We start from the raw sequence: 22,091 nt of genomic DNA on the forward strand, positions 1-22,091 counted from the left end.
GTGCAAGTTGAACCTTGATACATTGACAACATAAGATCAAAAACAGAAATACTTCACCAACTGAATTTGATGATGCTGCAAGCATTTCTTTTTACATATCAGTTTATCAGTTTTGTGTTGTGTTTAAAACTAAAAAAACATTTGAAAACACAAAAATGCAAATAATGCAAAACCTGTGTTAAGAAAGTTATCCTATGTTAAGATTAGCGTTTTTACATGGCCTTATACCACAACAGCGAATGCATGTCATATGTCATTGTAATTGATGTGGTATAGTCTTCAGGTTATTATTTCTTCTACAAGCAAGTTGAATCTCAAATGTAATTTTTATGAATCTCCATTTATTATTTTACTTGCATAAATTGATTGTGAAAATTATTTCCTGTTAGACTTTCAACATTTTTGTGTCATTATGCACATGATGCATGTTTAATATATATATGTAATTTCATTTGTAAGAGACTTTCGTAATTCCCCATCTGACTGAGGAGAAGCGGATGAACTATTTAAATTATTTGCTTTTTAAAAAGATTTTTAAAAATCCTGCGCACTCCTTTTCTTTTCATGAGATCTCTCACCATTGTATCATCACAATCAATTGATTATATATATATGTTTGTTATCAATTTCTGTACGAAGACTACCATGATAATTTCGTATGTAAATACGGTATATTCAGAGCATTATTCACTACATAATAAAGTATGTTTCATAGCTTTTACAAAAATTTACGTGTTCTATATTGCTTCCAAATCTGCCTTTTACCTAAAGCGCTTGCCTTTTCAATGTATGATCTGTTACCCTATTGTCTTAAATATTGGGGTGCAAAAGTTTCTATTCACACATAGATACTGCATATACCAAATGATTAACTTATAAGTACATTTTCTTGTAAAGGTATCAAAGGGAAGACACTAATGGCAGTAGCTTCACCAGACGAAGATACCTGTAACGATGTTACAAATATAGAGTAAGTTATTTTATATAAAGAGAAATGGTAATATAAAATGTAGACGAATCGTGTAAGAGGGAGAAGTAAAGTTGCCTTGTCTATCGTTGTCATTGTAAAACGTTGTTAAACAAAAGTGTTAATCAGTTACTTGCTTTAATAAAATAAGAATCGCAGAAATACGCAGTTGTCCGGTACTGTTTTACAAGAATCGAATATCGGATTTACCCTGAAATTTCATATATTTTGTTCATATATTAGTCCATAGTACCGATGTAGTTTACGTTTTGTTTAAGTACTGACTGTGGACAAAATATTAAAGTACAAAACAAGTTAACCAGTGGTTACCATCACGGAAGAGGAAACACAAAACCTACAAGTAAGATTAGTTCAAAAAAGCATGATGTATTATATTATATTCATCCTTTTCCATCATAAAATTGAATAAATGTATATATATATATATATGTCGTGTACAAGTTGCGATTTTGTAAAGGTTATAACATGTGCAAAAATATTGTACATGTTATAACTTGTATAATGCAAAAATACAAGTTATAACATGTACAAAAATACCTCGTACATGTTATAACCTGTACAAAATATTGCTTAAAAATGGTTTTAACTTGTACAAATTTGAAAACTAAAAATATGCTTCTATTATTGCAACGGATGTTATTAACCTCAATATGTGCAACTATTTGCACCTGTCCTAAGTCAGGAATCTGATGTACAGTAGTTGTCGTTTGCTTATGTAATTTATACGTGTTTCTCGTTTCTCGTTTTTTTTTTATATAGATTAGACCGTTGGTTTTCCCGTTTGAATGGTTTTACACTAGTAACTTTGGGGCCCTTTATGACTTGTTGTTTGGTGTGAGCCAAGGCTCCGTGTTGAAGGCCGTACATTGACCTATAATGGTTTACTTTTTGAAATTGTTGTTTGGATGGAGAGTTGTCTCATTGACACTCACACCACATCTTCCTATATCTATTAAAGGTGTCACTGTATCGGTTATGATAAAGTTCAAGGTTGAAATTCGTGCACCATTGCTTAAAATCAATAAATTGAAGGGTTATTCTTGACAACTCATAATAATCCGGCAACCTACAAAGATTGAGCAGGAAAATGAAAGTTGATACGATAATAAATGAGAATAAAATTTTGACTATCCTAAGACCCTCCTTAGACACCTCTCCTGTATTCCTTACTTTGTGATCATTTTCAGAGGAGCAGGACCTTTTTGGGACGTAGGGATCAGGTATTTTAAAGCTGATAGCCAGGATAGATTTCTCTACAAATAAAATTGAGAATGGAAATAAGTAATGTGTGAAAGAGACAACAACCCGACCATAGAGCTGACAACAGCCGAGGGCCACCAATATCTGCTTTCAAAGCAGAGGATATATATATCTAAAACATCAGAATGACATTCGCCTCATGCAATGATAGCTTACAATTTATCAAAAAAATAATAATTTGAGGTAAAAAATTAATTACTAGTATCTAGTGTATTGTCATCTAGGAATTTCAAAGATAATGTATGCTTAAAGTAAATAAAAGAGAAAAGAAATGTATGCTTTAAACCCCGAAAAACTTCAGTCCAGACTGAATTTGTAAGATCTGTAACAGCTACAGTATTTTATCAACTTGTGACAGTTGAGGTTGTGGTTTCACATCTGATAACAGTTCACAGAGAAAAGACAATGACCTTAGTTTTAGAGGAAAGAATTTTTATCATTAAAATACATATGCATTGAATATTCACATAATGATTTCAGAGTTAAATTATTTGAATAAATTGAAAATTTATTTTTATTTTTTATTATTTATATTTTCCCAAGTACAAAGGTCTATAATTAAACCAATGAAACTTTCAAAAAGCATGATGAATGTATCCACTTCTTGAGCAAAAGCGTCCACATTTGTCTTTCTTCAATGAAGCAATATACACAAATATAAAAGAAGTATTGAATAAAAGTACATTGTCAAGATTACAAATCAACATTATCAATTGAAATGAAATTACAATTAAAGATATGGAAGCATTAAAAATTGAAAACACACTTTATATTTTGACCTTCATTATACGTTCTTTACCTAATGACATTTCAAGTATTTGTAACAAAAGTAAAACAAGGCTAGGCATCTGCAAGTCATCAGCTTCTCGTTGTCAAATATATGGTCATAAATTCATTGATAAAGAGAAACCATAGAGTGACTTTCCTCATCACCAAACTGATCAAAAAGCGGTGTACTTCGGGGTTTAAGTGTCACACTGATGTAAGCCATGACGGACTGCATACAACATACAATTACATGAAAACACATTATGCCAACATAAGTCATGAAGAATACATTTCTGAAACTTTGTGATCATTTTCCTGTAAAGAAAAAACATGTTCTGTCCTATTGATTGTTGTTCTTTTATTCATTAATAAATTTTAATGTCTATTTTACTTCCTTTATATTTATTTTAATATTTGTACAAGTTAACACCATTTTTAAGCAATATTTTGTACATGTTATAACATGTATGGGGTACTTTTGTACATGTTATAACTTGTATTTTTGCATTATACCAGTTATAACATGTACTATATTTTTGTACATGTTATAACCTGTACAAAATCGCAACATGTACACGACATATACATACGATCGAAATAATAATTTGTCAACTAAATGAAGCATCTTTTAGACTTCATATGATTGCTTGGTGAAACATTAGCAAAAAGATTTACAATAAAGGCTTCACGTTCGATATTTTCCCTATGTCTGAAACACAAACATGTATGTGATGTACAGTTTTGGCTCACAATTATTGTCACATTAACCTATTATGTCTGTGTGGGACAACTGTTCAATTAATTTCAATATAACGGAAATAAAATCAAATGTTATACATGTCGAGATTTATCCACACATAAAACAATTTCTAACAAACCGTTTATTTTCGGCAAATGCTTGTAACAAGTCAGGAATGTGACAGGCTTTTTTTTTGTCTGTGTTTATTGACTCCCTTTTTTTTGCATTTATCTTGGAGTTTAATATTTCTGTCATACTTTGGTTGCCTGAGCCAGCAAATAAAAATAACATAAATATGTATGTTGAATCGACCATATGATCTTATAGATTAAAAACGTGACTATATCATCATTTTATAGAAACTCAAGGTGCACCCACTGGAAAATGTAGTCATGGTGGACCTGACGATGAGAGTCGTAAAATGGTAGCAAAATGTGGAATAAACAAAGAAACACCAACAGAACGTTTATCTCCCCATTTTTATCTTCATGAACAGGCCTATTTAGCTGCTATTGCTGCCACAACAGACTTTCTCACTATGAACGGTATTTGAAAATTATTTAAACATTTGAAAGTTCGTGGTGGAATGATATTGTTTTTTCAAAGTTTTCAAATCGGCAAATTGTAGATATTGGAAAACACACATTTTTTTATCACTTTAGCTATATAGGATGTTTGCTCCTCATGGTTTTAAAACTTTTGCCAGATATTTGGAATCCTCTGGTTGTTTCCATGAAGTGTCATTAAAAATTAGGTCACTAACCCCTCCTTTTTTTCATAATTTTATTACATATAGTTTAAAAAAAAACATATTTGAAAATCTTATAAAATCCTTGTTATTTGTTTTGAAAGAAAAAGGCACCAATGTTAAATATATCAAAAATCCGGCGTGAATCATTTCCCGCCAAATTGTCAAAGGTTTACAATGTATATCCCCAAAACAACCGCACTGACGGATCGAAATAAACTGACAACGTCATGGCTGAAAAGACAAAAAAAAACCCAGATAGATAAGAGTACACAAGACACAACATCGAAAACTAAAGACTAAGCAACATGAACCCCACCAAAAATTGGGGGCCATCTCAGGTGCTCCGGAAGGGCTACCAGATCCTGCTCCACATGTTTCCCTTTCGTGTTGATAATGTTATTACAAGCCCGGTTAAGAGCTAAAGTTTTATTTGGGAGGTCACATTCGTGAAAAGGGAACGGGATTGTAGTCACGACATGATAAGGCAAATATCCTCATTTAGAAATATTTAAAAACATGTCACGCAATGCGCTCCTAGGAATATCAGCTGAATGCATCAACACATGTTGATTAAAAGTTATCAATAGTGTTTGTTAATAAAACAGAAGTATAAATTTAATTATCATAACAATAGAATGTAGATAAATTTCCAAAATGTCGAAATAATGAATTTCAAATAAGAAGTCCAAAATGACGTTAAAAGCAACTTTCAGCTTCCTCACAATAGGCGAAGAAAACCCAATCGATTAAAAATATCGGTATTATTAGAGTCATATTTTGAATAAATATGTATTTAACTTAATCAATAGCAAACAAATTAAACTATCAAATTCTGAAAACAAAATAAGTTCACCAAACGGAATAATAATTAATTATCCAAGGTCGTCTGGAGCACGCCAAAAGCTAGCACGTCACAAGATACTTGACAAAATGCTAGACGTCTGTAAACATAAAATGGCAATGAAAAGAAACCTAACAATTTTTAATAACAAGCTGTCCTAACTAGAAAATCGTGCCTTAGTCACATGTTCGTAGTAGCTGCAATCAAATTCAACATAACCAATTCTTTTCATATACTACATGTACTATTTTGTGTGTGTTTATTCTCCATCGATATATGTAACACATATAATATGTATATATATCTATTATAGATACAGGTATTCTAAAAATGCTTGGGAGTAAAATTTTCGACGAAATATTCAACATAAAAACAAGAGAGGATGTATCACTAGCGTTTGTTATAGATTTCTCAGGTTCCATGAAGGAAGAAATTGCTACTGTTAGAGAACAAATAATTCAACACGTGACTGCTACAATCGGTTCTGGCAATGAACCAGCTGATTATGTTTTATCACTGTTTAGTGATCCAGGTTTGTAAATGAATATCGCAAATTAAAAAAGGGATTCAAATTTATTCAAAATAGTCCTTATATTTTTGTGGTATGTGAATTAATTTGTTCCTTTATTATTAGTTATATAGAGTGTTAATGACCTAATTCGATATAAACATGGTCATTAAACTAATTCGATATAAACATGGTCATTAAACTAATTCGATATAAACATGGTCATTAAACTAATTCGATATAAACAGGGTCATTAAACTAATTCGATATAAACAGGGTCATTAAACTAATTCGATATAAACAGGGTCATTAAACTAATTCGATATAAACAGGGTCATTAAACTAATTCGATATAAACAGGGTCATTAAACTAATTCGATATAAACAGGGTCATTAAACTAATTCGATATAAACAGGGTCATTAAACTAATTCGATATAAACATGGTCATTAAACTAATTCGATATAAACAGGGTCATTAAACTAAATCGATATACACAGGGTCATTAAACTAATTTATCGTACTGACTATCTTAACATGTGGAGATAAATTCAGACTAGTAGCCTTTTATCTCTTCGTGTTTAGAACCTAATTTCATTGGTCTGTACAAAAAAAAAATATAAACAACAAAAACAGAAATGTGCTAGCCGTCATTGTGTTTTCTGCATTTATTGTCAATCGTTTACCCTCAATTTGTTCATTTGTGATCTGTGTGCAAAGTTTTCTTCCATGTCATGTTTTTTTTATATAGTGGCGTAACACTGCTACTAACCTTTAATTTTAATAAAACACACAAACTAACCCAATAATAATTATACATGGTCTCTAGGAGATCGCGTTTCACCAATACAATTCCTAGAAATGTAGAGCAAGTATGATGAATATATTTATACATAGATTCTACCACATCATCGAGTGTATTACGATATTTATCCACTCGAGAAAGTTAACTTTTTATATTTAAAAAGTGCGCCTTACCGAGCGTTTTAAATATTCCAAATGTAACTGTGGAGAGTGGATACATTTCGTATTGCACGAGATATGTTGGTGGAATCTGTTTCTCTAAAGAGTTTTAGACGATTTGCAGACATTCTTAATCCTTCTTTCGAACCACTCGCAAAAGATGTGTTCTTTCCATGCGGCATCATCAGGCATTGTCGCTTTATTTCATAACGCTACAATAGGAATTTCAGAGAAGAGAAAAGCAAAAAAATTTGACGTCATAATAAAATTTTAATCAATGAACAACTGAGATCAAACAAACCAGTTAAATAAAAATAATCAACAAGTCAGGAAAAGGATAAATCGAGTAAGAATTAGAGAAATATACTTTTATATGTTTGTTTATGATACTGGTGACAACTTGTGATGAAGTTTATTTGCTTTTTTAGTTACATTGAATAAAGCATTCGTCGAAAGAGATGGATACGAAATGATTAAGAGAATCAAAAATATCACAGTAGCTGGAGGTTATGACTGCCCCGAGTTTGCATCCGACGGCATAGCTAGAGGTAAATAAAGTAATAAGATACATTATACTTATCTATCTTTTATAGATAGGACACAAGGAAAACACATTCATAAACAGAAAAAAATCAGTGTTTTTTGCAAATGATTTGGGAAAATACATTTTTGGGAATGTTACATGTGTATTAACTGAATGGTGTGATTTTTTACTTGTAGGTACGGTTATTCCTTAAATATGTTAAATGCAATACATTGGCCACAAAATCAAATATTAAAGATAAATTCAAATCATTAATACTTTTCTATGACAAATCTAGCCAAATAAATACCCGAATTTTTATGATATTTTACTTGTAGTTTGTAAGAACTACTGAGGATGAGTTCTTTGCGAGAAAAAAAAATCGATATTAATTATGACCACAAGAAGTTATTTATAGGAAAAATATGTGCATATAATTATTTTCACAGTTTTATTCTTTGTAGCCATCAGTATATCTCGAAACGGTTCTACAATATTTGTCATTACTGACGCCGACGCAAAGGATGCAAATAGACAACAAGAGTTAACAGATGCTGCAATAACTAAACGTATTAGTATAAGCCCATTTCTTACGGGCACTTGTGCCAGGGGTCGACGGGCGATTCAGTGTAAGTTAGTAAAAGATACAAAGTCCTACCTTTGACAATATCTAAAAAATCTTTAATTCAACGAATACTGCAGTTATAAAAAATTTAATATCAGTCCCCTATTACTTATTTGCCGTATGCATAAAATGAGATAAACTTAGGTATATCTGATATTCAACACCACTGGTTAAGTTACATGGTCTGTGATTCCTTGAAGACATGAGACACTTACTCTTTGGACGCATCCGGTGCAATTCCTTCAGTTTATGTTCGGTATCTTGATTTGTCTTCGTAACCTTTAATGAGAGATGCATATCGGTAAACTACTGTTGTCTTAGTTTTAGTAACACGGCATATGTTAATTGTAACAATCAAAACCATCATACCTGTATAGGTATATAAGGTTGTGGGGCAAATAATAATTCGACTGACCATAACTATTACTGACCACAACGCACGTACATCAGTCCGGGAATGATTTTGGATAAGCAAATTAAAATCGTTGGCTTAATCAAAACACGAAAGGGTATGTTTCAAATCGTGAAGGGATAACCTATCAGCTGGATGTGTTCGTACCATTTGTGATGTATATATATGCAAGCCTTGTCTTTTATTAATACTTACTTTGTGCTTGGTTCAAGAATTTATATTATGCAAATGTTGTTTCGATTATAACTTTTAGATAACGTTGAAGATGTTTGCTATAAAAAAAAAACCAGCACAGAGTATTAAGACTATTTTTAACATTATGCTGATGGTGATAATTGTTATCCGAAATATTTGTTGATAATTATATTTATTTTAGTTTTCCTGTTTAAAATTTTAGTGTTTTTGTTCACATTTTAGACGTATATAACTTATATATGTTGTACAATATCGTTATTCAGATCGAGCGTGAGAAATATCGTTGTGATAATCTAGACATATTGTACTAAAAAAATATAGATTTCTCAAAACATACATAACAAACCAAAATAAATCATTTAAATTTTGTTTGATTGGCTAAAAAGAGTAAATCTTACTGTAGATAAGCAGGATATGTAACTGAAATAGATTAAATTGTTTTCAGGAATCATAATATGATCTATGTTTTGTGCATATACTAAGTAGTGTTGATCATACTCAAGTAATCATTCGTTAGATATTTAGCTTTTTATTTATATTTGTCAAAGCATGTCTAAATCGATTCTATTATATTTCATTCCAGTATTTTTCTTCATTATACATATAATTTGTTATCCTCAATTAATGGTCTTCTTTTTTATTGTCAGCTGTAAAGAGAAAAGACACTGCGTCATTCTTTCACCGTCTAGCTAAGGCAACAGGAGGGAAGGTCTATCGAACAACGAAAGAAGGAATAACTGCTGTATTGAATGATGTTATTGAGGTAAAATTTAAAATCACTTAGAATAAAAATTGAGAAGTTTGGAGTCTTTTTTTTTTTAAATATTCTAAATTTGACAATTTTATGGGAGAATCGTAATACTATGTGTATTTTACTTCATATTATGAAATATAAGCCCCAGCTTCAAAATGTTGGTATTCAGGTTGTGTAGATATATTCCTCACAAACAATGAAAACGTGCTTTCTTCGTTTTGTATTTATCATTGATAAAGTTCACACATTCATCGTCAAATCGCTACGTTAAAGTAAGCCTTTATATAAATAAGGCCGTTAGTTTTCTCGTTTAAATTGCCTTACATTGTCATTTGGGGGCCTTTTTATAGCTGACTATGCGGTATGAGCTTTACTCATTGTTAAAGGCCGTACGATGGCCTATAGTTGTTAATTTCTGTGTCATTTTAGTCTCTTGTGGAGAGTTGTTTGATTTGCAATCATATCACATCTTCTTTTTATCTTTACAATATTTTCGTCTCGTAATTCTGTGTTCAATAAGGCAACAGTGAGAATGAGAATAAAAAATATGACATCAAAACTAAATACATGAATTTGGGATAGAAAAGTATCGAGACACGTCTTAATGCAATGTGAATTCGCACTCAAATATAAGAGGAAACAAACGACACAACAGAAACATAACGTTAAAATGTAACACACACAAATACGAACTATAATATAACAATGGCCATATTCAAATGTTTTGAAGTTGTTATTTATTCTAATTTTTGAATTTTGTACAACTGTGGCAAACCACCTTTACCTTTAATATTGAATGTATTCTATTTTCATATTGATAACAACAAAAAGTTAAATTACTTAAATACTTAACTCTGAGGAAAACTCAAAACGGAAAGTCCCTTATCGTGTGACAAAATCAAAAACTCAATCACATCAAACGTATGGATAACAACCGTCATAGTTCTGACTTAGTACAGACATTTTCGTATGTAAATAAAAGTGGATTGAACCTGGTTGTATATCTAGCAAAACCACTCAGTTGTATGAAAATTGCTACCAAATTCCATTGTATTGACAAAGATTTGTGAACAAAACAAACAAATGATAGTATTGATAATCTTAAATGTGATATGTATACTTAAATAATTTCAACATGCTTGTGTATAACATGGCACTGAAATCTTCTCTCTTACCAGAAAACTTTCCCTGTTGGTGGAGTTATAGTAGATGCATTTAACTGGTCACGGACATCAAGTAACAAGGTCATGTTTGCTGTTGATAGTTCAATAACAGTCCTTAAAATTGCTGTGTGCTGTCCAGGTGCAGACAGTGGAGTAGATTTGTTTTACCCAAATGGTAATTTATGAGATTGAATATTTAAAGTATCCTGAAATTTTATTTGTACAATTATCTATAGCAAGATTCATACAGGTTCTTCCCAAAACAAAAAGAAAATGCATGTTGTAAAGGATTTTAGTTTCTTTGCAGATTTATTGATGATATACTGCGAATTGATAGTTCTCATGTCAGTGAGTGCTTGCATCTCATATATTCCAATGAACTTAAGGTTTAAGATATCCGTTTTACTGGTACTTATATTCAAGCAAGCAAAACAAAAATATAAAAGAAAACAAACATAGCAGTCTTTTTTGTTAGAATTGATAAATATTCCTTATAACACATAAGATCTAAAAAAATAATAATATATAAATGTTTACAGGAACAAGAGAAACATTTGCAAGTAGAATATCACGACAGCTGTTCACTACGAGGCACGAAGTAATAATGTCTCTGCAAGTATGTACTTTCTCATTTTCTATAAAGAGGGGCAAAAGATAACAGAGGGACATTCAAACTCAAATATCGAAAATAAGCTGACTGCACCATAGCTAAAAAGAAAAAGACAAAAAGACAAAAAATAGTACACAATTCACAACATAGAAAACTAAAAACCAGGGGTGATCGCAGGTGCTTCGGAAGGGTTAGCAGATCCTGCTCCGCATGTGGCACCCGTCGTGTATGTCATGTAATAACAAACCCGGTAATTGTCTAATTCGGTAGGTTATAAAACCAGTAATTTAATTTTTGTTACATAAATGTTTAATAAAAAAGACTATGGTTGGAAAACCAGCTATCAAACATACTGGTTTTGACAACTCGATACAGTTTTCTTTACACTCTGTCTTTTTAACTTAAAGCAGACGTCTTTATTTTAGAAAGCAGAGAGCGCAAGGTAAAAGACTGATATCCATTAAGTACTTCACAAATATATTCATTCATAAATTTGGCAATATAACAGAAGTACGGATGAAAATTTCCACAAGAACATGTAATTGCAAAGTTTATGATAGCGATATAGTAATGCTTATTATCATATACTTAGACTAAATAACATATGATTTTTACTGTATGATAATAGCATTAAATTAACGTAAATTCCATATTGTTTTGAATTGGCGCTTAGCGGGCTGATGTGAAAAGTTTATCACATGCCTTTCCGTAACGTTATCGCATGGCATTCCGGTGATACTCGGCAAATTCCGGAAAATACACCTCAATGCTACGTTTTCCGTGAAAAACATTACAAAGTAGTGTACAAAACAATTATTTGGATACTGGAAAGTATATTGTGTAAAATAATAAAAAAACACAAACAAATTATTAAATAAATGCATTTTTTAAAAGTTTCAAGCATAATTTAGAAAGTAACTTTAAAAAAAGTTGAACTTTCCAAACAGTGTTCATTATGTATATTGTTGAATTATTTTTTTGTAATTTCGTCCATACTAAAATGTTTTTCTTCTCTGTTGAGGCATATTATAGAAAGCTTTCATATCGAATGTACTAAATTTGAGGTCCGACGTCCATGAACTTTTCACTCTTTGAACTTCTATTTGGGAACCACGTAAAAGGATCAATATATGAATCTGTTATCTTTCTCCATTGTTGAAGCATATGATAAAAAGATCATAGCATGTCATTTTTCATATCGCTTGTATTATCAGCCCTTGGTTAATATCAGCCCTTGAGCCATGCGGCTCTTGGGCTGATATTGAACCTAGGGCTGATAATACATGCGATATGAAAAATGCCATGTAATAATCTGATAGTATAACAAATATACTGAACTGATAACCAGATAAAGACGCGACTTAACGATTAATTTGGCATTATTTAGCTTTGGTCCGTTAGAAGGAAACCTTCAATTGTTTTTTTAATTATGCTAGATCTTTTCGATAGTTGATAATAAATGTTGATCTCTCACCATGTGACTTCAAACATGATGTAATTGTAAATTTACATACATTTACCTTTAAAGTAAGTAAAATTTCTATATGGTATGGTCACACATTTCAACAGTATAGAAGTTTTCTGATGGAAATTCAAATATCACAAGCAAAGCAACATATATTTGAAAAAACAGTCATGGTAGAAGGTTTGTTAAAATAGCATAGTACTAGGGATATAATAGAGAATTTAAATGAGAAATGTGTCAAAGAGACAACAACCCGACCAAAGGCGGACTTTATATGTGTACTAGTTCGGTAAAAATGGACGTCATAGTTAACTCCAAAACAAATAAGTGAACTTACATTAAAAAAAAAACATACAAGACTAACAAAAATGCCGAAGGCTTCTGGGACATGCGCAAAAATGCGGGGAAGATAAACATATTTAGTGAGAAGTATGCTGCATAATGCAAAGCTGATTGGTCAGTCTTTAAACATTTTAATTTTACATGTTGATTCTGCTTGTTAAAATACATCAGAAAAAAGGGAGTAAGTGTTTTCGTTTTCCCGATACAAGCTGTTGAAATTAACAGCATGATTCGCCAAAAATACTAAGGATGCACAGGGAAAATCATAAAAATCGGTAAAATGTTTTTCTTTAATGAAGATTTCTAAATCGTTGGTCCACAGAATTTAAAAAAAATTTAAATGTTATTCAAAATAAACGACGAATCCATTGGTGCAAAGAAGTCCTTAGCAGTCTTGCTAGTTTTCAAGCTATATTGTCTGGAAGTTTCATGTATTGCGGAAAAAAATAAAATATTCAGCGACGCTATTGATGTCTACTATAAAATAATCACACATTCTACTCTATAACGCTATTATACCGTTAGGTGTCGTAAGAAAAAACGTGAGTGTGTATAACCAATTTTCCTTTTTTATTGACAATGCTTAAGTATTATCGAATGATACGGAATAAAACTGAATAATGTCTTAGGATATTTCTGCTGCCAAAAAAAAAATGCAAATTGTCAAATTAATATACTGTAAGTCTTTTCTAAATTAGGCAGGATTCCTTATCCTCATTATGCCCCGCCTGGAGGCATTATATTTTACGGTCTGTGTGTCTGTTCGTCCGTCCGTCGTCCGTTTGTCAATATCAGGTTAAAACAAACAGTCAAGGTTCAGTTAATGTTTTTCAAAGTAGTTTTTAATGAAGTTGAAGTGCAATCAACTTAAAACTTGATACACATGTTCCCTATTACTAAGTGACAACATTCTGCAATTTATTTTCAAAGTCCCTGTCTCGATCGCTTTCCAATTTCTTTAACTACACGACAAAGCATGATATAACGTTTCATAAGATTCAGTAACAAAGGAAATAATTTATTGTACCATAATTTGTAAAATATTCACATGTATGATTACCAAAAAAATATTAAAACTGCATCTGAATATTATCCTAAGAATTTATATGGCTGTAACGAAGTCAAAAGAAGAACACACACATGAATTTCAGCAAAATAAAACAGATTGGAGTTTTTGATATAACTTCAACGTCTTTCTAGTTCAACACACAAATTCACATGCAATATATTAATTCGTTACTTACAGTTTTACGCTACATTGACATTTAATTCAAAACTGATTTTTCAAAACAAATATAGTAGGGTCAATACTGGTTTGAACGAGGAGGATAAGACTAAGCAGAATTGTCACTGGTTTATAATGTTATTCGGTTATATTTTTTTTATTTTGCTGTTTCGTTTCACATTCTGTTGAAATAAACAGAACCTGCTCCTGCTTGTCTTAATACAGTGGTAAAAAAGTTAAACTAACTCGCACTAGAATACTTAAATTTCTGATTGAAGTCATTATGATGGTTTCTATTAAATTTTTGAGATAGTATAGGAATACTTGTTTTGATTCATGATAGACCAGCCGTAGTCATCTGTATTTCATATGCTCTTTTTTCCTTACTTGGAGTAGGGGAGAAAACTTGCGTAGTTAACGACTCACGTTGGTAATCCCAAATTCCGCTAGAGGCTTGCAATAGTGTACACTTCGTCTTAATACTAAAATTTCATTTATGATCTTATGTTGATTGGTATCTTCTGTCTCTGTCAATTATATGATAATTTACTCAATAACTTCTCAACGCAATTTCTATCGATTGTACAATTAGAAATTGAGTAAAGATATGTATGAACTATTCATAATTAAGACATTTATATTAAGACACTTCACTCCTGCAAACCCACCCCATAGTTAAATACCAATACATGAAGATAACTGGTTGGTTATAATATATTACAACTGAAAGTTAAAGTACGTTTACAATACTTCAAACGATTATAGTTATTGCAGTTTGTATGAAAGGTGGAAATTTGTTGACGAAAATAATGTGTCCGTGTATTGGTTAAGATAATTTGTATATTACCATGGGTTGCATTTTAAACCGAGTCCAATACAATATTTGATATCTCTGAAATTTGATTATTTTCAGCGACCACCCCCAGGCAGATATAGTCTACAGAGAAAGTCATCGAGTAACTGGTCAGGGTCGGTAAATATAACAGCACAAAGTCTAGTTAAACAGGAAACAGAAATACTTGAAAATACTGGTGCCTTACCTACTCTTAAAGGAAGTCCTATTGCACGTAAATCTATTCAATATTTAATATTCATTTGTTGTCTGTTAAAATATTTATTATTGTTTCTTTGTGTAATCTAACTGTATGCAAACTGTTTTTATTTAGATCACAAACTTCTTAATAATGATTTCATCATTGTCGTATACATTTTCTATTTACTATTATTCGTTGGTGTATATTATTAGTTACATAGTGTGCTAGTGACTACTACGATATAAATGCGGTCAGTAAATTCCATATGAAGTGAAAGCGAAGCTCGAATCCCCATATGGAATTTACTGACCCCATATATACCGTATTACGTCACTAGCACACTATGTAACGATTTTATCTTACCGAATATCTTAACATGTGATATTTAGACTAGTGACCTATCAAACAGAGTAAATGTTCAATACCTTTATAGCATTAAGAAAACTTGTTCCATTGATCATACAAAAACATATGCCAACAATAACCACTTGTTAGCTTTAAATGTGTTTTATGAATTTATTTCAATCTTCATCATCAATTTCTGTTGAAACTTTTAAGATTTTTTTTCTCAGAATCGTTTTGTTTTATAAAGGGATGAAACTACTAACCGTATATTGAAATACGTTCCGCCGCCCTACTAACCTAATATGGAATATAAACGGTCTCAACGCAGATACTTTCAACCAATTGTATTCCTAGAAATGTATAGGAGGTAAGATAAAACAATATACGCGGAAAGTAAAAACTAGAAAGATAGAAATTTATGTAATACGTAGATCGTCATTAAAAAATCGAAGAAATCAAGTTTGGAAAATGGTAATAATATTATTGTTTCCTTGATGTAAAGGCACATTATCAGAATATATTTTCGATACAGTAATCCCTTTTCTTTAATTTGTAGGAAAGAACTATACATTTTATGTTAACATATATAACCTTGGAGAAAACGGGACTTGTAATGACCTTATTCTTACTGATGTGCTGGGCAATGAATTGTTTAATGTTCATACTATTCAGACAACAAATTTTATGACAGTAAGATGTGCCGCCATATTCAATACTCCAAACCAGGTATATACAAATAAGTAGAAAGTTTTTATTTTGTAATGAACTGATCTTAAAATGGCTGAAAACTAACTTATTAAGTAATTTGTAGATTGCAGTAAATATTAAAAGTCTGTAATATTTGTTTTTCGTCTATTTTTTTGTCATATATCCGGCCGTTGTTTTTTGTTGAGCAATACTACATCCCGTCGTCGTCGGCGGCGGCGGCGTCGTTTTCAAATATTCACTCTGTGGTTATATGTTTTGAATATAAATAATTTTCTTAAACTATTGGTTTTCTACCAAACTTGAACATAAGCTTGCTTATGATCATACAAAAGTATCCCGAAGTAAATTTTACCGGAAAACATGTGAATTGTAGTAATTGTCATAATGTAAGCCTGTTATGACACAAAGCATGTTGCCTTTAAAAAAAAGACAAAGACTGATGCTCCTTTTTGTATCTTATTTCACATTAATGTGTGTTTTCAGTAACTGTGCGTATTGATATATAATTTTCGTTGTAGTTTTTCCAGTTAAAGTTAAACGGGACTGACAACAATGGATTGGAATTTACAAGAAAAAATGCCCTTGTATTTAAACCAACTAACGTCAAGTTTAGAATAGTGTCTCCTGAAAGTGAGTAATACGATTTTTTTGTTGTAGATATAAAGAAATGATCTGAACTAGTCTGTATGCCTAAATACGTTTATGTTCCGGACAATATGAGTATTTGGACCGTACACGTACGGTCTGGACCGTATGCGGACTTTTTCAAAATACTCATACGGTCGGACCGTACGCGTACGGTCTGACTTATTTTAAGAAGTTGTTCAAGTTTACTAATCTGACTAGAATATATATTACAGATCAAGATAACTGAAATCTCGTATCAATTTTAAATGTTAAATTGTAAATTGAATACAAACTTAAATATTTCAATTATTTAAAAAAGACAGGTTATTTTCATCTGTAAAAATATTCTGTATTTAGCAAATTACATGGAATTAACTTTCACTCATTGAAATTGAAGTTATTGGAAGTAATCATATTGTGGAAGATTATTTTGTTTGAAAATATTTACGATCTTTACTACAAAAACTGAGAAAAATACTGGACAGAATTTAAAAAAAATCAAACTATGGAAATAAAATAAATAAAAAATAAATAAGGATTCATATAGACAATTAAATAAATACTTGATTTCAATTGATTGAAATTAAATGTTCACTTATTCACTTTATTCATCTAATTGTAATAATATTCATTTGTAAACGCCGATAAAAGATATGTTCGCCTGAACTTAACCCATACTAATCAAAATACATTTAAGATCCAGTTCGTACTAGACCGTACAAGTATACTCATACGGTCCGACCGTACGCGTATGGTCGGACCGTACAAGGATACGCATACGGTCCGGACCGTACACGTACGGTCCAAATACTCATATGGTCTGGAACATTTACAAACTGTCGTATACAAATATTTAAAAAAAAAGCATCTTTTTTTAATTTTTGAGATATGACTATGAGTGTTCCTTCAGTATCTTCTACATCTCTTTCATGAACATGTTTCTTACGATTTATTATAAAACCGCAATTCGACATCCCCATGATCACTAAAAGGTTTCAGAAAAATATATATCATTTATATGCGCACTTAGTGATAACGATTAATATTAAAGCAGAGGACTCGAGACCAAAAGTAGAAATCTAAAATATGACACGTGTAAATGGCCTAGAAACCAAATAAACTCATCATAGATACCAGGATTAAATTATGTATTTACGCCAGACGCGGGTTTCGTCTACAAGACTCACCAGTGACGCTCGAATCCAAAAAAGTTTAAAAAACCAAATAAAGTACGATTGAAATAGTATAAATTTAAACTATGGCGACGCTGTTTCAATCTTATTTATGAAAAATATCAGAATAAATAACGGTGTCGATTTACATGTCAGAGTGTTGAAGTACACGATCATTTATTAGATGATTTGATGTATATCTGCCACATAATAAGGTAAATATTAATGTCATGTACTTTTTCATTTGTTTATGATTTGGTGTAAGACTGTCGATATTCTCTATTTTAATCATCGACAAATGAAAATGAAATAGTAATCATTTATAACGAATATACTGAGTGATAAATCGCAAATAATTATACAATTGAATAAGGGATGGCATATAGGCAAAATTAAGACAAATACGCAAAATAAAAAAAACCATAACTCAGAAAACTTTACGATGAAAACCTAGATCCCCATCAAAACTCGCGTGTTATGTTAAGGTTACCAAATTAGTGGAGCGGCGAATGTTGAAAAAGTCGCTTAGTTAACGATTTTAAATTACCTAAATACCTCATGGAATTTTAAGGTCCTTAAATGTTTATCGATTATTCAGCTTTAGAAACATATTTGTCGTCAATATCAAATGTGGTACAAATGACGTTAAAAATAGCCTTTACTGACGTTACCCAACTTGCATCGAATACCCCACTGCCGATTCGGTAGTCAAGTTGCACGACAAACCCGTTCTAAAAAATAATTGTTGAATGAAATTGGTAAATACAGTTATTCGTGAACTTCATACAATGTATGGACATTTCCAAATAGTCCTAAATTTAATGCTTAATGCATCTGAAAATGGTTGAAAATAACACTGTAAAATCATCGTTTTTCATCTAGTATTATTTGCACGTGCAGTATATGTGTATTTTAAAGGCACAACAATGAAGCCGCCGTATAATACTTCAATCGACCCGATTTACTTTTTGAAGTCAATTCCTAATAATATGAATATTTGACTAAATATCTGCTTTTTATCCAGATTTCAAGTCCGAATATTTGTCACAGATTTACCGACATTGTTGTGGTTTCTAGTTATAGTCACACATTCAGCGATTTAGCGAAGGTCATTTGTAGTCATTTTTAAGCATATTTCTTGTTCATTTTATCATTTCCAAAGCCTTGTGATTAATTTATGTTGTTTGGTATTGTTGTATACTCGTTTTTGTTGAATTGAACTGGGAAAGTGAATTTCATTTTAAGGTTCGCTTGGTTTTCAGGTGTGTTTGATTTGTTTTTTTTTATTCAATCACATGGACAATTTAACAACCTCGTTAAAACTGGTCCCGCTAGATGCCAAACAAAGAAAGTGGAAGTTTGTGTTATCTGCGATTCTGTTTTTGATGAAATATTATTAACATCAACAGAATCTGGAAGAAAAAGTCTGATTACTGCTGCAGCAAAGAGACGTGATGATGATTTGTTCAGTCATTTGAACGAATTCTGCAATGAAACAGCAAGTGAATCACCCGTATTTAGGTATTATAGGTTATGTTACAAAAGCTACACAAGTAAGCAGAATTTAAAATCAGTATCAGTTGAAAAGGAATCACCAGATATAGACTCCGATTTATCTATAAATTGTTTGGTGCCTGAAATTTTTTTCACAATACATAAAAGTGTATTATTTGCCAAAAAAATATCATAAAAGGGTGACAACATTACATACAATTTCATCTGCTGAAAGGTTAGTCAATCTTATAGATGCTGCTTTTAGAGCATGCGACGGTAAAATGATTAATCGAATAGAGCAAGATAATTTGCTCAATAATGCAGTGTATCACGCAGCATGTCTGACCACAAACATGGCATATAGACCAAAATCCACTGATCAATCTGCGTATGATTTGGCATTTAGCAGTAGTTTAAATTATAGACAGAGACCTTATTCTTGGAAAAAGTCTCTTATTTTATCATCACTTTTGACAAGGTATTAGTCTTTTTTACCTGATAAAATAAGTAAGACATACTGTAATTCCTCTAAAAATAAGGCTAAACTTGTGAGATACTACAGGGATGCCATTGCCTTTTTTGCTCAACAAGGACAATATAAATCTAGTCTAGCATTGTTTTTGCTAGCGATATTTTCATTGGAGACGCTGTTAAGACAGCGAATAAAATCAAAGCATAATTAAAAATGGTTGAGATAAAAGCCGACTTAAGTACATGTAGTTCCACCAAAACCAACGACAAATCGGTATGCATGTACTTTATGAAGCAGCCTCAATTGTATGATAAAAAATGGAAAATGATTATATATCTAGGGATTATTATCGTGCAAATAACCAAGTACAAATGCATATCGTTGGAAATACCAGAAGCAATGTTGTCAACCTGTTTGATAATTTTTGTTACTTGTCTCTTGACAAAGTCTTTTGAAACATTTTTCTTCAGTATCAATGAATATTTCGCATGACATTCGGAGAAAATGTGCTACTCTCGAAGAGTGCCTGGTGTCAAATTGTAATAACATAATTACTCCATTTAAAGTCTTATTATGCCGGTCGTTCATGCCCTGGGTGGGTGTGACGTCACTTCAAGTTATTTTTTGGAATCGGTTCAAAGTCGGTATTCAACCTCTTTAGGACAAAACCAAGCCGTTTCGGTAATCTTGTAGCCTTAGGTCACCTAACGCCCTTCAACAATGAGCAAAGCCCAAATGGCCAAACCGCAGCCAGCTATAAAAGACCCCGATAAGACAGTGTACGACAATTCAAACGAAAAGCTTTCGGCATGGGAATTCGTATTTAAGCATCACGTACTACGTACAATATGGCAAAGCAAAGTACGGTTGTCGGCAAATCTAGCCAACCGAAGTAATGGCTCCCCATGTGCCTTTGTTGGAAAACTGCGCAACATGACAAGTTAGAGACAGTTTTCTTTGAGGGACAAATTGCATCGGACTTTCTACAAGATCTAATTAGTTCATGTAAGGGAGAAAACATGCTAGGCAGCACGTGTTTGCAAGGAGCAGGGTCTTCCTTGCACTGATTGATGATTTTTGTCAAAATGTTGGTAACTTTATTTTAATTTGCTATAATGTTTTCGACGTTTCATTTGGTATGAAAATAAACTCATCATAGATACCATAACGGTCATGTCTCAATTTTAGGAATTTGATCTACAACACGCTTGCACTAATTGAGTAATATATCAAACTCCAATAACTATATTAAATAAAAAGGTATCTTGTATTGAGATAGTTTGAATTCATTTTAAGACAACTCGTTGACACTTCGAATCCTTGAAAACTGAAACGAATTGTCGATGTCAATTATCAATGTTAATATGTTCCTGTTTTCCATTAGGCATTAAAATTTGTATGTACCATGGACTACCTTCAAAAAAGTTAAATAAAACGTTGTTCTGACGTCATTTGCAAATATGAGAAAGATTATGTATGAACTAACGTTTTTCTACATAATACTACTCGTATAATTTATTGAATAGATTATTAATTTTGACAAATATCAATGGTACATGTATTGTTTCTCTCGATGAAAGAAGGATTTTTTAAGTGATGACCTTTGACCTTGATTTTCGATATTATTGTACCAGATTTGACATTGACGACACATATTTTCAAAAAGAACAGGATTTCAGCTTTCCAACGAGCTATTAAAATCCCATGAGGTATTTAGGTAATTTAAATTTCTAAAATTGTCCTCTCCGCCGCGCCACTAAATATAGTTAGGCATGTGACATACGTAAAAGAACTCATAATAAGTAAAACGTGAGTGATAAATCTTAAGCTACGAAGGAAAGAGACAACTAATATAAGTGGGAGGTGGACACCCGCTTACATGTTTAACCCTGCCACTTTTTGTATATGCATATTCCAAGTCAGTAGTCTGTAATTCAGTGGTTGTCGTTTGTTCCTGTGTTACATAATTTTTTCCGTTTTTTTTTGTACATAAATATAGACCGTTAGCCCTCGTTCGAATTGTTTTACATTCTTTTTACAGCTGACTAAGCTTTGCTTATGTTGAAGGCGGTGCGGTGACCTACAGTTATTGATTAATGTGAAATTT

At 31.7% G+C, this 22,091-nt stretch overlaps 1 protein-coding gene across 2 annotated transcripts in view; it reads left to right on the plus strand.

Annotated features, from left to right (window-relative positions):
* The window catches only part of LOC134695911 (uncharacterized), a 44,711-nt gene that overhangs the window by 16,027 nt on the left and 6,593 nt on the right, over positions 1-22,091 (plus strand). For both annotated transcript variants that reach the window (XM_063557396.1, XM_063557395.1), the window contains exons 4-15: positions 898-970; positions 1,246-1,328; positions 4,115-4,300; positions 5,661-5,879; positions 7,247-7,366; positions 7,806-7,970; positions 9,221-9,336; positions 10,506-10,665; positions 11,030-11,106; positions 15,046-15,199; positions 16,068-16,237; positions 16,738-16,849. In XM_063557396.1, coding sequence (XP_063413466.1) covers positions 898-970; positions 1,246-1,328; positions 4,115-4,300; positions 5,661-5,879; positions 7,247-7,366; positions 7,806-7,970; positions 9,221-9,336; positions 10,506-10,665; positions 11,030-11,106; positions 15,046-15,199; positions 16,068-16,237; positions 16,738-16,849 — 1,635 coding nt within the window. The remainder of the gene's footprint in view (positions 1-897; positions 971-1,245; positions 1,329-4,114; positions 4,301-5,660; positions 5,880-7,246; positions 7,367-7,805; positions 7,971-9,220; positions 9,337-10,505; positions 10,666-11,029; positions 11,107-15,045; positions 15,200-16,067; positions 16,238-16,737; positions 16,850-22,091) is intronic.

This window comes from Mytilus trossulus, chromosome 14, assembly GCF_036588685.1.
Source record: "Mytilus trossulus isolate FHL-02 chromosome 14, PNRI_Mtr1.1.1.hap1, whole genome shotgun sequence".
In the NCBI taxonomy this organism is placed as follows: Eukaryota; Metazoa; Mollusca; class Bivalvia; order Mytilida; family Mytilidae; genus Mytilus; species Mytilus trossulus.